The sequence below is a fragment of the Triticum dicoccoides genome, chromosome 7A (genome assembly GCF_002162155.2).
Source record: "Triticum dicoccoides isolate Atlit2015 ecotype Zavitan chromosome 7A, WEW_v2.0, whole genome shotgun sequence".
NCBI classification, from domain to species: Eukaryota; Viridiplantae; Streptophyta; class Magnoliopsida; order Poales; family Poaceae; genus Triticum; species Triticum dicoccoides.
The window spans coordinates 521,236,616-521,249,461 of NC_041392.1; the positions used below are offsets into that span (position 1 = coordinate 521,236,616).

The 12,846-nt window shown below is 44.0% G+C and overlaps 1 protein-coding gene across 1 annotated transcript; it reads left to right on the top strand.

Annotated features, from left to right (window-relative positions):
- Positions 1–8,880: 8,880 nt before the first annotated feature.
- On the top strand, positions 8,881–10,923 carry LOC119332133 (NAC domain-containing protein 76-like). The gene is made up of 4 exons (XM_037605302.1): positions 8,881–9,056; positions 9,204–9,410; positions 9,540–9,814; positions 9,907–10,923. The coding sequence occupies exons 2-4, from the start codon at positions 9,242–9,244 to the stop codon at positions 10,567–10,569; spliced, it is 1,107 nt and encodes a 368-aa protein (XP_037461199.1). The 5' UTR covers positions 8,881–9,056; positions 9,204–9,241; the 3' UTR covers positions 10,570–10,923.
- Positions 10,924–12,846: the final 1,923 nt, after the last annotated feature.

The following is a 12,846-nucleotide window of genomic DNA, read 5'->3' on the forward strand; positions in this document are numbered from 1 at the left end:
CCTCTCGGTAATGCACATCACTATAAGCCTTGCAAGCAATGTGACTAAATGAGTTAGTTATGGAATGTAGCATTATGAAACGAGTAAAGAGACTTGCCGGTAATGAGATTGAACTAGGTATGATGATACCGACGATCGAATCTCGGGCAAGTAACATACCGATGACAAAGCGAACAACGTATGTTGTTATGCAGTTTGACCGATAAAGATCTTCATAGAATATGTAGGAACCAATATGAGCATCCAGATTCCGCTATTGGTTAGACTGGAGATGAGTCTCCGTCATGTCTACATAGTTCTCGAACCCGTAGGGTCCGCACGCTTAACATTCGGTGACGATCGGTATTATGAGTTTATGTGTTTTGATGTACCGAAGGTTGTTCGGAGTCCCGGATGTGATCACGGGCATGACGAGGAGTCTCAAAATGGTCGAGACATAAAGATCGATATATTGGATCACTATGTTTGCACAGCGGAATGGTTCCGGGTGAGTTCGGGCATTTACCGGAGTACCGGGAGGTTACCGGAACCCCCCGGGAGGTATATGGGCCTTATTGGGCCATAGTGGGAGAGAGAAGAAGGAAGCCTAGGAGGGGGCGCCCCCCCCCCAAGCCCAATCCGAATTGGGTGCCCCCCCTTTCCTTCCTCCTTCCTCCCCCTTCCTTCCTCTCTTAGTCCAACTAGGGAAGGGGGGAATCTTACTCCCGGTGGGAGTAGGACTCCTCCAGGGCACGCCATAGAGGGCCGGCCCTCCCCCTCCTCCACTCCTTTATATACAGGGGAGGGGCACCCCATAGACACACAAGTTGACAATTGTCTTAGCCGTGTGCGGTGCCCTCCTCCACCATAATCAACCTCAGTCATATCGTAGCGGTGCTTAGGCGAAGCCCTGTTCCGGTAGCTTCATCATCACCTTCATCACGCCGTCATGCTGACGAAACTCTCCCTCGACACTCAGCTGGATCTAGAGTTCGCAGGGCGTCACTGAGCTGAACGTGTGCAGATCGTGGAGGTGTCGTACCTTCGATGCTAGGATCGGTCAGATCATGAAGACATTCGACTAAATCAACCGCGTTGTCCTAACGCTTCCGCTTACGATCTACGAGGGTATGTGGACAACACTCTTCCCCTCTCGTTGTTGTGCATTATCATGATAGATCTTGTGTGTGTGTTGGAATTTTTTTGAAATTACTGCGTTCCCCAACAGGCATCATGCTGGAGATAGAACTGCTCACAAGGTATTGCGATCTGGATTTTATTGGCCTACTCTCTTTAAGGATGCTCGTAAGTTTGTCTCATCATGTGATGAATGTCAAAGAATAGGTAATATAGGTAAGCGTCAAGAAATGCCTATGAATTATTCACTTGCTATTGAACCATTTGATGTTTGGGGGTTTGATTACATAGGACCTTTTCCTTCCTCTAATGGGTATACACATATTTTGGTTGCTGTTGATTATGTTACTAAATGGGTAGAAGCTATTCCAACTAGTAGTGCTGATCACCATACTTCTATTAAAATGCTTAAGGAAGTTATTTCCTCAAGGTTTGGAGTCCCTAGATATCTAATGGCTGATGGTGGTTCACACTTTATTCATGGTGCTTTCCGTAAAATTCTTGCTAAGTATGATGTTAACCATAGAATTGTATCACCCTATCATCCTCAGTCTAGTGGCCAAGTTGAACTTAGCAATAGAGAAATAAAATTAATTTTGCAAAAGACTGTCAATAGGTCCAGGAAGAATTGGTCTAAGAAATTAGATGATGCACTTTGGGCTTATAGGACAGCATATAAAAATCCTATGGGTATGTCTCCTTATAAAATGTTTTATGGAAAATCTTGTCATTTGCCTCTTGAGTTAGAACACAAAGCATATTGGGCAGTTAAAGAACTCAATTATGATTTCAAACTTACTCGTGAAAAGTGGTTATTTGATATAAGCTTATTAGATGAATGGAGACAAGCATATGAAAATGCAAAGTTATTCAAAGAAAAGGTTAAAAGATGGCATGAAAAAAGAATTCAAAATGTGAGTTTAAAGTCAGAGAATATGTTCTTTTGTACAACTCTCGTTTCAGATTCTTTGCAGGAAAACTCCTCTCCAAATGGGAAGGCCCCTATGTCATCGAGGAGGTTTACCGGTCCGGTGCCATAAAAATAAATAATTCCGAAGGTACTAACCCGAAGGTTGTCAATGGACAACGAATAAAGCATTATATCTCAGGTACGCCTATTAATGTTGAAAGCATATTATCCAAACTTTGACACCGGAAGAACACATAAAAGAGTCCTTTCGGAACACTCCAAAATCGTCAAAATAAGGAGGTACATGATACGATAAGTAAACAGACTCCGAAAAATCTGCAAAAATATTTTTTTATTAGTTTTGGAATATTTTAAAAATTTGGAAATAAAGAAACTCCCAGGAAGCGTCCCCTGGTGGGCACAATACACCAGGGCACGCCAAGCTTGCCTAGCGCGCCCAGGTGGGTTGTGCCCACCTGGCACACCTCCCGTACTCCGTTTTTCTTCCATGTGCTTGTTCTCCAAGATAAAAAATCTATATGTACTTCTCGAAACCTGTTAACCACCGTATCGCGGAGAAAATCCTCTGTTCTCTTTTCTTGCTGTTTCTGGTCAGATTTGCCAAGCTAGGCATCATGTCGTCCTGCTCCTCCAACCACATGGAAGAGGATGCTTGGCTGATGAAGATCGAGATGAAGAGGGAGGAGCCCACGGATGCTAACAAGGGAGACAAGGGCAAGGAAACTACTATAGATCCATCCCCGGTGGCAACACAAGCATTGTTGGCCGAGGAGGAGGAGGAGGAGGAAGATATCCTTAAACCCTATCTTACTCACCTTACTCCTGCTGAGATTGAAGCTTTTCGTGTCTTTGAAGCAGTTCGTATACAAAATAAGAATCTCACTCGCAAAAATATTCTGCATCAAGAGCATATTGCCTATCTCTAGAGCGACATCCGTCGGCTGCAGGATCTCTTGACCCTTAAGGACAAGATCTCTTCCTCACCACCAAAGGAGAACTAAGTATCGGGTATGGGCACTCCCCTTGGCTTCCGCCAAGCTTGGGGGAGGTGCCCCGGTATCGTATCATCCCACTATCTTTTTACTTTTACTTATTTTAGTTCAATCTTTTGCTTAGATGAATAAAGTTTAGTTCGATCTTTTCTTCTTCTTCTAGAAGTTTGCTTAGTGATCCATCATTGCAATCATGTGCAAGTTATATAATGAAGCTAGTTTGAGTTTTTACTTTCATTACTTTCATGTTGCAAATAAAGAAAAGAAATAAAAAGAGAAAGGAAATAAATAAAAGAGAGGAAATAAATCAATATGATCATACACTGATCCTATGGTAGGTGATAGCACCACATAAGGAAAAGTATAAGTAAGAAACTTTTATTAGAGATTGACAAACATAGCATTAGCCAATGATGCAACTCATGAAAGAATTAATAAGGGAAGAGAAGATTCACATATAGATATACTATCCTAGAAATCTTTTGTGATTGTGAGCCCTCATCAAAATATTATATGCCAAAATTGTTGAGTTAGACAAGGAAGACAACTTAATGGTTTATGTTTGTTTATATTCACATAGAAGTCATGTTTTCATAGATCCTTTAACATGTGATGCATGCCCCCTATCTTTGCTAGCCAAAAATTCTATACTAAGTAGAGATACTACTTGTGCATCCAAAAAACCCTAAACCCAAATCTTTTTCAAGTGTCCACCATACCTACCTAGGGATTGAACAAGATGCCTCAAGTAAGTTGTCATCGGTGCAAAAAGGCAATAAAATTGCTTCTAAATATGTGAGATATTTTAGTGTAAGAGAAAATCGAGTGTTACACGAACTTGGATGACAACGAATAAAAGCGACAGACTGCATAATAAAGGTTGTCATCTTAAGGGGCAATGTAACGTGACGTTCTTTTGCACTAAGGGGTTGAGCATACAAACAAATAAGCGCATGGCAACCTCTGCTTCCCTCTACGAAGGGTCTATCTTTTACTTTTATGCAAAAAGTCGAAGTTTTCTCTCTATTCCTTTTTATTTTTCTCTTTTTGACAAGCATCATATGGCGAGGAAAGATCTAGGCACATATGTCCAGTTGAATATAGATGGCATGAGTTATTAATGTTGACATAACCCTTGAGGTGAGTATGTTGGAAGGCAAAATCGTAAGACCCTATCTTTCTCTGTGTCCGGTTGAAACGTTTTGTTCATGGGTACAAGGTGAGTGTTAGCAATCATAAAAGACTATACGATGGTTGAGTATGTGGACTTGCATTAAAGGCTCCGACTCGTGACTCTTCCTGAAAAGATGACGAATTGTAGTTGCAAAGTTGACTGAGAACATAGTTAATTGGTTTCTAATAAAGTTTTTTGCTTTATACTTCGATTTTGTGATGAACTATTACTTATTCATAGGAAGTATATGATGAAAGTTCTATGATAAAAGTCCTTTGTTTAATCTTGTTGTTGCTATAATAATTAACATGATGCTTCTATGTCCATATTTCGTTTTTTATCGACACCTCTCTCTCAAAGCATGTGGACATGTTTTTCGATTTTGGTTTTCGCTTGAGGACAAGCAGGTCTAAGTTTGGGGGAGTTGATACGTCCATTTTGCATCATGTTTTCTTCCTGTTATTTACAATGTTTTTATTCATAATAATGCTTTTTGGAGTAATTCTAATGTCTTTTCTCTCATAACTTGCAAGGAACACGCCAAGAGGGAGAATTCCGGCAGCTGGAAATCTGGACCTAGAAAAGCTACGCCAGGCCACCTATTCTACACAACTCCAAATGGGCTGAAACTTTACGGAGATTTTTATGAAATATATAAGAAATATTTGAGCCAATAAGTACTAGAGGGGGGCCACCAGGTGGGCACAACCAACCTGGGCGCGCCCTGGTGGGTTGTGGCCTCCTCGGCCCACCTCCGGTGCCCATCTTCTGGTATATAAGTGGTTCTGACCTAGAAAAAATCATAATAATACTTTCGGGACGGAGCGCCGCCGCCTCGAGGCGGAACTTGGGCACGAGCACTTTTGCCCTCCGGCGGAGTGATTCCGCCGGGGGAACTTCCCTCCCGGAGGGGAAAATCATCGTCATCATCATCACGAACAATTCTCCCATCTTGGGGAGGGCAATCTCCATCAACATCTTCACCAGCACCATCTCATCTCGAACCCTGGTTCATCTCTTATATTCAATCTTGTTACCGGAACTATAGATTGTTGCTAGGGGGTGACTAGTAGTGTTGATTACATCTTGTAGTTGACTACTATATGGTTTATTTGGTGGAAGATTATATGTTCAAATCCATTATGCATACTAATACCCCTCTGATCATGAGCATGTTTGTTGTTTGTGAGTAGTTACCTTTGTTTTTGAGGTCACGGGATAAATCATGTTGCAAGTAATCATGTGAATTTGATATGTGTTCGATATTTTGATAGTATGTATGTTGTGATTCCCTTAGTGGTGTCATGTGAACGTCGACTACATGACACTTCACCATATTTGGGCCTAAGGGAATGCATTGTGGAGTAGTAAATAGATGGTGGGTTGCGAGAGCGACAGAAACTTAAACCCCAGTTTATGCACTATTCCGTAAGGGACCGATTGGATCCTAGAATTTAACGCTATGGTTAGGATTTATCCTTAATACTTTTTTCGTAATTGCGGATGCTTGCAGGAGGGTTAATCATAAGTAGAAGGTTTGTTTAAGTAAGAACAGCACCTAAGCACCGGTCCACCCACATATCAAATTATCAAAGTAGCAAACACAAATCAAACCAATATTATGAAAGTGATTAGATGAAATTCTGTGTACCCTCAAGAACGCTTTGCTTATCTTAAGAGACCGTTTTGGCCTGTCATTTTCCTTAAAAGGATTGGGCTACCTTGCTGCATACTTGTTACAATTATCGTTACTTGCTCGTTACAGATTATCTTGCTACCAAACTACTCGCTACTTACAATTTCAGCACTTGCAGACAATACCTTATTAAAAACTACTTGTGATTTTCTTCTGCTCCTCGTTGGGTTCGACACTCTTACTTATCAAAAAAAGCTACAATTGACCCCCTATACTTGTGGGTCATCAATACTCAACTTAATTATTAGGGAAACAATTAGAATCGATGGCGCTCATCGCTCCGAGAGCGTGACACACACCCATGGTTAACATAATTCTTCTTCACCCAAGCACATACCCATTCTCCTATCTCTTTGGCTTCTCTATGTCATCATTGCGCCTCGATATCATCTTTTGATGCTCCTCCTCCCAGCCCTCATTGTTGCAAGGCATAGACGACCTACATTAATGCCAGCCACCGCACTACAGGGACAGGTGCTAGTGTTGCAGGCGGACCAATCACTCATAGTGTGTTATTGCAAGCCGGCCATTGGACGCTATAAGACTGGCACTGGTGCTTCAAGCCATAGCAAGATGCTAAAATGGGGCCACCACTGATGCTTCAAAGGGACGACGACGGTGCTGCAAAGGACTAACTCCAATGTTGTAAGCTGACCGATAATGCTACAAAGCTTGTTACTGTTCTTCGGTGCCAACAACACTCACAGCGGTGGCGATGACACCCAAAGTTCACACGCGAGCATGCTGGGGGAGGCGTTGCGGAGGGGGGTTTGATCCAACGGTTACCTTCACCTAATCCTACGATGTGTGAGGCGATCGAGAGGGGGCTCATATCACCGGGCTTGGGGCTAGCACTGCCCTAAGTTTTAACATGTATGGAACGCCATAGGAAAGATACTATAAAAACATGACTAATCTTGAGGGCTAAAAAGTGATAAGAAGTCCTTAGACATAATATGTGTGCACAAAAAACTTGTACACATAGCAACTAAAAGCGTCTTAAGAATACCGACCATTAGATATTTTTTTCTTTTAGCTGATGCTGATATATCATCGTGTAATCGGTGGAGACCATACTCAAACCTCCTCTTGTGTGCGCCCTCTGCGATCTGCCGCCACCTAGCCAACCAGAGCATCCCATGTTATCCGTTCGCCCACGCATAATGTGCCTTCCCTCGGCTCCCTTTCGTTTATTGGCATGTTCCGCCCGATCCTGGAATTGTGCCAGGATCGTGTGGAATATACCAAGTAGCAATCGCGTGAGTCATTAGACATAGCGTCATGCACGGATGAGTGGAGGAATGGGATGCTTTGATTAGACAGGTGTCGGCAGATAGCAGAAAGTGCACACGAGGAGATTTGTGTACAGTCTCCACCTCTTTTTCCCCCAAACAATATCAGTGCTGTTTTACTCACATAGGGTCACTCGATCGTTGTGCCGACGTTCCACGAATTGCTGCCTAGCTAGCTTGCCATCGTGTGTACGTAGGTACATGCGTGACCACGACGCAGAGATGAGATATAGATCACGAACCCCATGGACAAGCGCGTACGTGGAAGTTCTCGTGTCTTAATTCATTTCTTTCCTAGCTAGCTGTGCATGCAGTGACTGTGTCTCTACGTTGCTTTGGTTCCCTATGTCACCTTGATCAATGTGCTGCACTGTACATGTAGCTCTTCAAATACGCCATCCCTCGGCCCGTATATATGTGATCTTTTACCCCGTGTGATTTCCATGCTGTGTACGCCTTCCTACATACGCTGTAATTATACGGTCAATCATGTTACGTAAAGATCCTATAATACCTTTGCAGAAAACTGTCTGTGACTTATATAAGCACTTCCCCGCAAGAAAAAGAGACTTATATAAGTACTTCCTTTTCTAGAAAACGCATATAAATTCTAATAGTCGTACATTAATTGTCTATATTTGTTACTGCCTAACCATATACTACCTTCGTCCTAAAAATAAGTATTTAAAGCTTAGTACAATTTCATATTAAAGTTAATATAAAGTTAAGACATTTATTTTGGGACGGAGGGAGTATATAGAATACAGGAGGTACATCATACCGAAGTGCTACACCTTTTTTTCCTTTTTGCGAATGAAATGTTACATCTTAACCATATATCCAGAAAGTTACCAGTCGTCTGACTGGACAGAGAGTTGACAACGAGCTAGCTATAGCTGGTTAAGTAATTTCAAGACGAGATGCCACGCAAAGTCACTTAGTAGTAACACAACTTTCAAATTTACCTAGGCTGAGATCTCTAATCGGGACGAGTAAAGTAACAAAAGTCATTCCTACGGCCAAGACAAGATCACAAAGATTAGGCATTAATCTAAAGCGCGGCGCAAATAAAGTAAGGCGATTTGCAGGGAATAGAAGAAGAATGGAGAGATTGGGATTTGGGGCGATGGAATTAGAGTTTAATTCCCCTGTTCCCCTGACTCCCACGTGCAAAGTCCAAACTGGAGCACAGATAGTCTACCACTCTACCGCATAGTACTACTTCTTACAGACTAACCCTCCTTGCTCACTTGCTCTCTCCAACACATTTTTTCTCTCTCAGAAAGAACAAACACCGATAATCGGCCTCGATAATTTTGCATGGCAGGGGCGCATCTGCAAAAGATCACACAAGAATGATACATTACTGTTCCAGATGGAGACACCAGGTTGCTCCTTCTGAGGCCAGTTTTGGGGCAGGGTCCCCTAATCAAGGGACAATACCCCCTTCTTTTCATTTAGTCCTTCCAAAACTGCCCCAAGACATGCCTGGTCCATATTATTACATGTGCATGGACGCTAGTATTGTGATCCTATCAGTATGGTCAATGCTCTCGTAAAGAATTTAGCTACCTATATAGTATGGCACCAATGGCCAGCTCAAACCCATCCATGCACAGCACAGGCAGTATATACAACATTTTATAGACCTAGGGTTTGTCTCTGGTGAGCATCTTGGACTGGCTAACCCTGCTGCCTCGCCGCTTCCCCTTTCCATATAACCCGTCACATCCTCCTCACTTCCCTTGCACCATCGTCTTCCTCCTGTTTCTCTTGTTTCTCTATCTATCTATCCTTCGTTGCTGTGGGGAGCAACCAGGCGGCCGGGCACAAAAGGCAGCAGGAGATCTCCAAGGTGCGTGCTCTTCCTCTTGTACTTTTTTACCTCTATCTATGCATGATGAGGAAGGTATATAGAGGAAAAAGGCTGTTAATGTGAGAGGAGCTTCTGATTTGGTTTTGCTGACTGGCTCCACACATGGTGCTTGCTTCTTCTTCTCAGATCGATCTTAGGGCCGGCGAGGGAGATCGAGAGCCAGCATGCATCCGAGTGGCGGCGCGCTGTCAGTGCCACCGGGCTTCCGGTTCCATCCGACGGACGAGGAGCTCCTCTACTACTACCTGAGGAAGAAGGTCGCCTATGAGGCCATAGATCTTGACGTCATCAGGGAGATCGACCTCAACAAGCTTGAGCCATGGGACCTCAAAGGTAGGCGACCAAGCCGGCCGAGGCCCCCATATTCAGGCAGCTAACAATAATCTGATGATGGGGTATTAATTAACTCAGATCGTGCTGACAAACTATATGCATGTGTCGTGTCATGTAATGGCATGGCAGATCGGTGCAGGATAGGCACGGGCCCTCAGAACGAGTGGTACTTCTTCAGCCACAAGGACAAGAAGTACCCGACGGGGACGCGGACGAACCGGGCCACCACGGCGGGGTTCTGGAAGGCCACGGGCCGCGACAAGGCCATCTTCCTCGGCAGCGGCGCCAGGAGGATCGGCATGAGGAAGACGCTGGTGTTCTACGTCGGGAGGGCTCCCCACGGCAAGAAGACCGACTGGATCATGCACGAGTACCGCCTCGACGAAGACAACGTCGAGGTCCAGGTAGGCAAAGCATTCATCAGACACAAACTGAAAGCAAGTCTCACAGATACTGGCTGTCTTTTCTTACCAGTATAATTTGGTCCGAAATGCAGGAAGATGGCTGGGTGGTGTGTAGGGTTTTCACCAAGAAGAGCTACACGAGAGGCATGAACCCGGCGGAGATGGCGGGGTTCGACGACGACGAGCTCCTCCACCCCTTCCCGGTCCCAGCTTCCGCCGCCGGCGCGATGCAAATGGCCACGGACCAGAAGCACATCATGCACAACCCCGGCCACCTCATGCAGCAGCAGCAGCAGCACTACGACTTCCCTTCCTTCGACGCGTCCATGCAGCTCCCGCAGCTCATGAGCGCCGAGCACGAGCAGCAGACGCTCTCCTCCTTCCTCCCCGGCGCACCAGCCGCCGTCGCCATGAGGCCGCACGAGCTCGAGTGCTCACAGAACCTGATGAAGCTCACGTCGAGCGGCACCATCGGAATGCTCCACCATCACGGTGGCGGTGGCGGTGGAAGCGACGCCCGCTTCCCCGGCACGGATTGGTCCATCCTGGACAAGCTCCTCGCCTCGCACCAGAACCTGGACCAGCTCTTCCAGGGCAAGGTTGCCGCCGCCGCAGCAGCATCAATGGCGCCTTACCAGCAGCACCAGCAGCAGCTCATGGAGCAACTTGGAGGCAGCAGCACCTCCTCCATGCAGAGGATGCCACTGCAGTACCTCGGCTGTGAGGCCGCCGACCTCCTCAGGTTCTCCAAGTAGTTAAATGGAGCTTTGCCTAGCTAGCTGCCATGCTATAGTACTGTTGATCTGATCAGCTCCTGTTTTTCATGTTTTTGTTAAGACCTGGTTCATTTGATCGTCGATCTACCTTGGTACGGAATGCGTCTAAATGTGTATAAAGGGAATTTTTGTATATGTCGCTTCGAGTTTGCCTTAATTTGTTTAACCTGCAAAATTTGGAGCAAGTATTATTTAGCTACGCTATGCTTATTAGAGCAGATAGGTCAGTTAATTTGCTCCACTAAGGTGGTATATTCATTCAACAAATTAATGGCAAACTCGAAGTCACATTTACAAAGAACAATCTAGCAATGCATACGCGTTGTGGAGCTAGCCTGGTTGGACACAATGAGGATATAGTTTTGAGGTTTCAATTTGGCTGGACTTGCTTCGTAGGTTTCTTGTTGGAGATCAGTGTGAAGAGAGATAGTGGGGCCTTGGGGGCTGTTTATATGCCCTGTACTATGGGTACTTGTTCCCTTTCATGACTTCAGAGTGTCTGGTTTCCATTTTTTCCTGTGTTTACTAAAGATGGTTGTTACAGAAATTGCTTGCAATTATTTCAATGAGATTTGGTTGAATGAATAATTAGTATTTGGATTAACAAATGAGAATTTGGAAGTAAAATACATACATTTTATTGTATTTAATTATTATATCGTTGTAGGATATTTATGAGCATGCATGATGCATGTAAGGTGGGCCTTTTCCCATGAGAATTAGAGCTAGTGAGAATCAACTAATTAGGTATATAGGATATAGGATTCAGGGGTGCTCATAAATGATTTGATTTGTATAGATCAAAAACATCAATGGATTAGATTTGAATGGTATCAAGCTGAGGCTTGAATTTGCTTTTTCAAAATACTAAGATCGACGTGGGAGAAAAAGTTCAGGATTAGAGCTAAGAACATTGGTTCAATGACTTTATGATATTTTTCATGAAAAAATAATATGCTTAGGGAAGATAAATAGTTTAATTTGGTCATCTGAATTTTGGAACTGGGGTAAGGTGAAGAAAACATATGATTTCTTGTTTTTGTGAGGATAACAAAATTCAAATAACTAAGGAAAAAATAACTCAATCCTTCACACAAAAATACTTACTTAAATTTTACGACTAAAACTTTTTTTCATGAGAAAGGGGTAAAATTGTTTTACTCACCATGCATGGTAAACAGTTGAGAGAATTTTCTGCAATGGAATATATCAAGCTAGTCTTGTTAAGTTGCGCAATGGAATATATCGAGCTAGCCTTGTTAATTTCCACAATAGAAGGTGATGTTTTTTTTTCTAATATTGCATGTTGCTGAAGGTGCCATATTTCAGATTAACTCAACGTCAAAAAAATTGCGAAATGGATTAAGGCCATATATTAAGTATCACAAGTCTTTGCAAACACACCCTTACATAAAGAATTTACATCCAGTTCCTTAGGTGTGCCAAATCTTCTTCCTTCTGCATCCTTTGTAAATATCAAGGCAAGATTGCTATAGTAAATGTGTTGGTTTCATGTGTCAAGCTTTTGATCTAGCAGGGTTTGTATCCGGGAATGACACTAGATAAACTTTGGACCTTTGTGTTTTGGCTAGCCAAAATGAGTAGAGTAAGGTTTTTCTATTGAAGTAATTTTGTCAAGTTCCAAACCGTTTCCTCTCCTGACCCTAGCAGGAGGCGATCTTCGGCGCACCACGCTCCTCCGTTGGTCGGTCGCCGTCCCCCTCCTCCTCCGCTGGCCCTACAATAAAGTCGTCTCTGGTGACGCTTCGTTGATAGTGGATTTGGTGTCTACCGGCGAATAATTATTCCTTGAGATATCCCATCTCGATAGTGCTTCCTACGACGTTGATGGTTCACGAGCGTTGATGGTGAGGCTAGGGTTTGCAGGGTTTGTCGGCGGCGGCGGCGGCGGCGGCTTCCCTTCGTAGTTGGGTCGTCCGGCCTCATCGTTGTCACGTAGGTTTGCCCTCCGTACGCGGTGGCAGTGAGGCATGCAAGATTACTTGGAGGTCAGTCTCTTTGATCTACAGCTCTTCTAGTTGTGATGGCTTCTTCTCCAGGGCGATGTTTCGATATGTCCATGGCCTTGAGGATTTGCAGTCCGCGGTAAACAATGTTGGGCTAGCTCCGGTTCGAGCGGCTTGCGACGGTGCATGTATTGTCGGGCCGTTCAAGAGGAAGAAGAGAGTCGCCCCGGGGACTTCAATGTAACTTCTTAGTTTACAGGGTTGTTTTTAGCGTTGGTTGGTTAATAGA

Bases quoted from the DNA above. Each gene is read 5' to 3' on its own strand.
- LOC119332133 (XM_037605302.1), top strand. From the start codon at position 9,242: ATGCATCCGAGTGGCGGCGCGCTGTCAGTGCCACCGGGCTTCCGGTTC. The intron at 9,411-9,539 runs GTAGGCGACCAA...ATGGCATGGCAG, and splicing joins TGAGCCATGGGACCTCAAAG to ATCGGTGCAGGATAGGCACG. The intron at 9,815-9,906 runs GTAGGCAAAGCA...TCCGAAATGCAG, and splicing joins AAGACAACGTCGAGGTCCAG to GAAGATGGCTGGGTGGTGTG.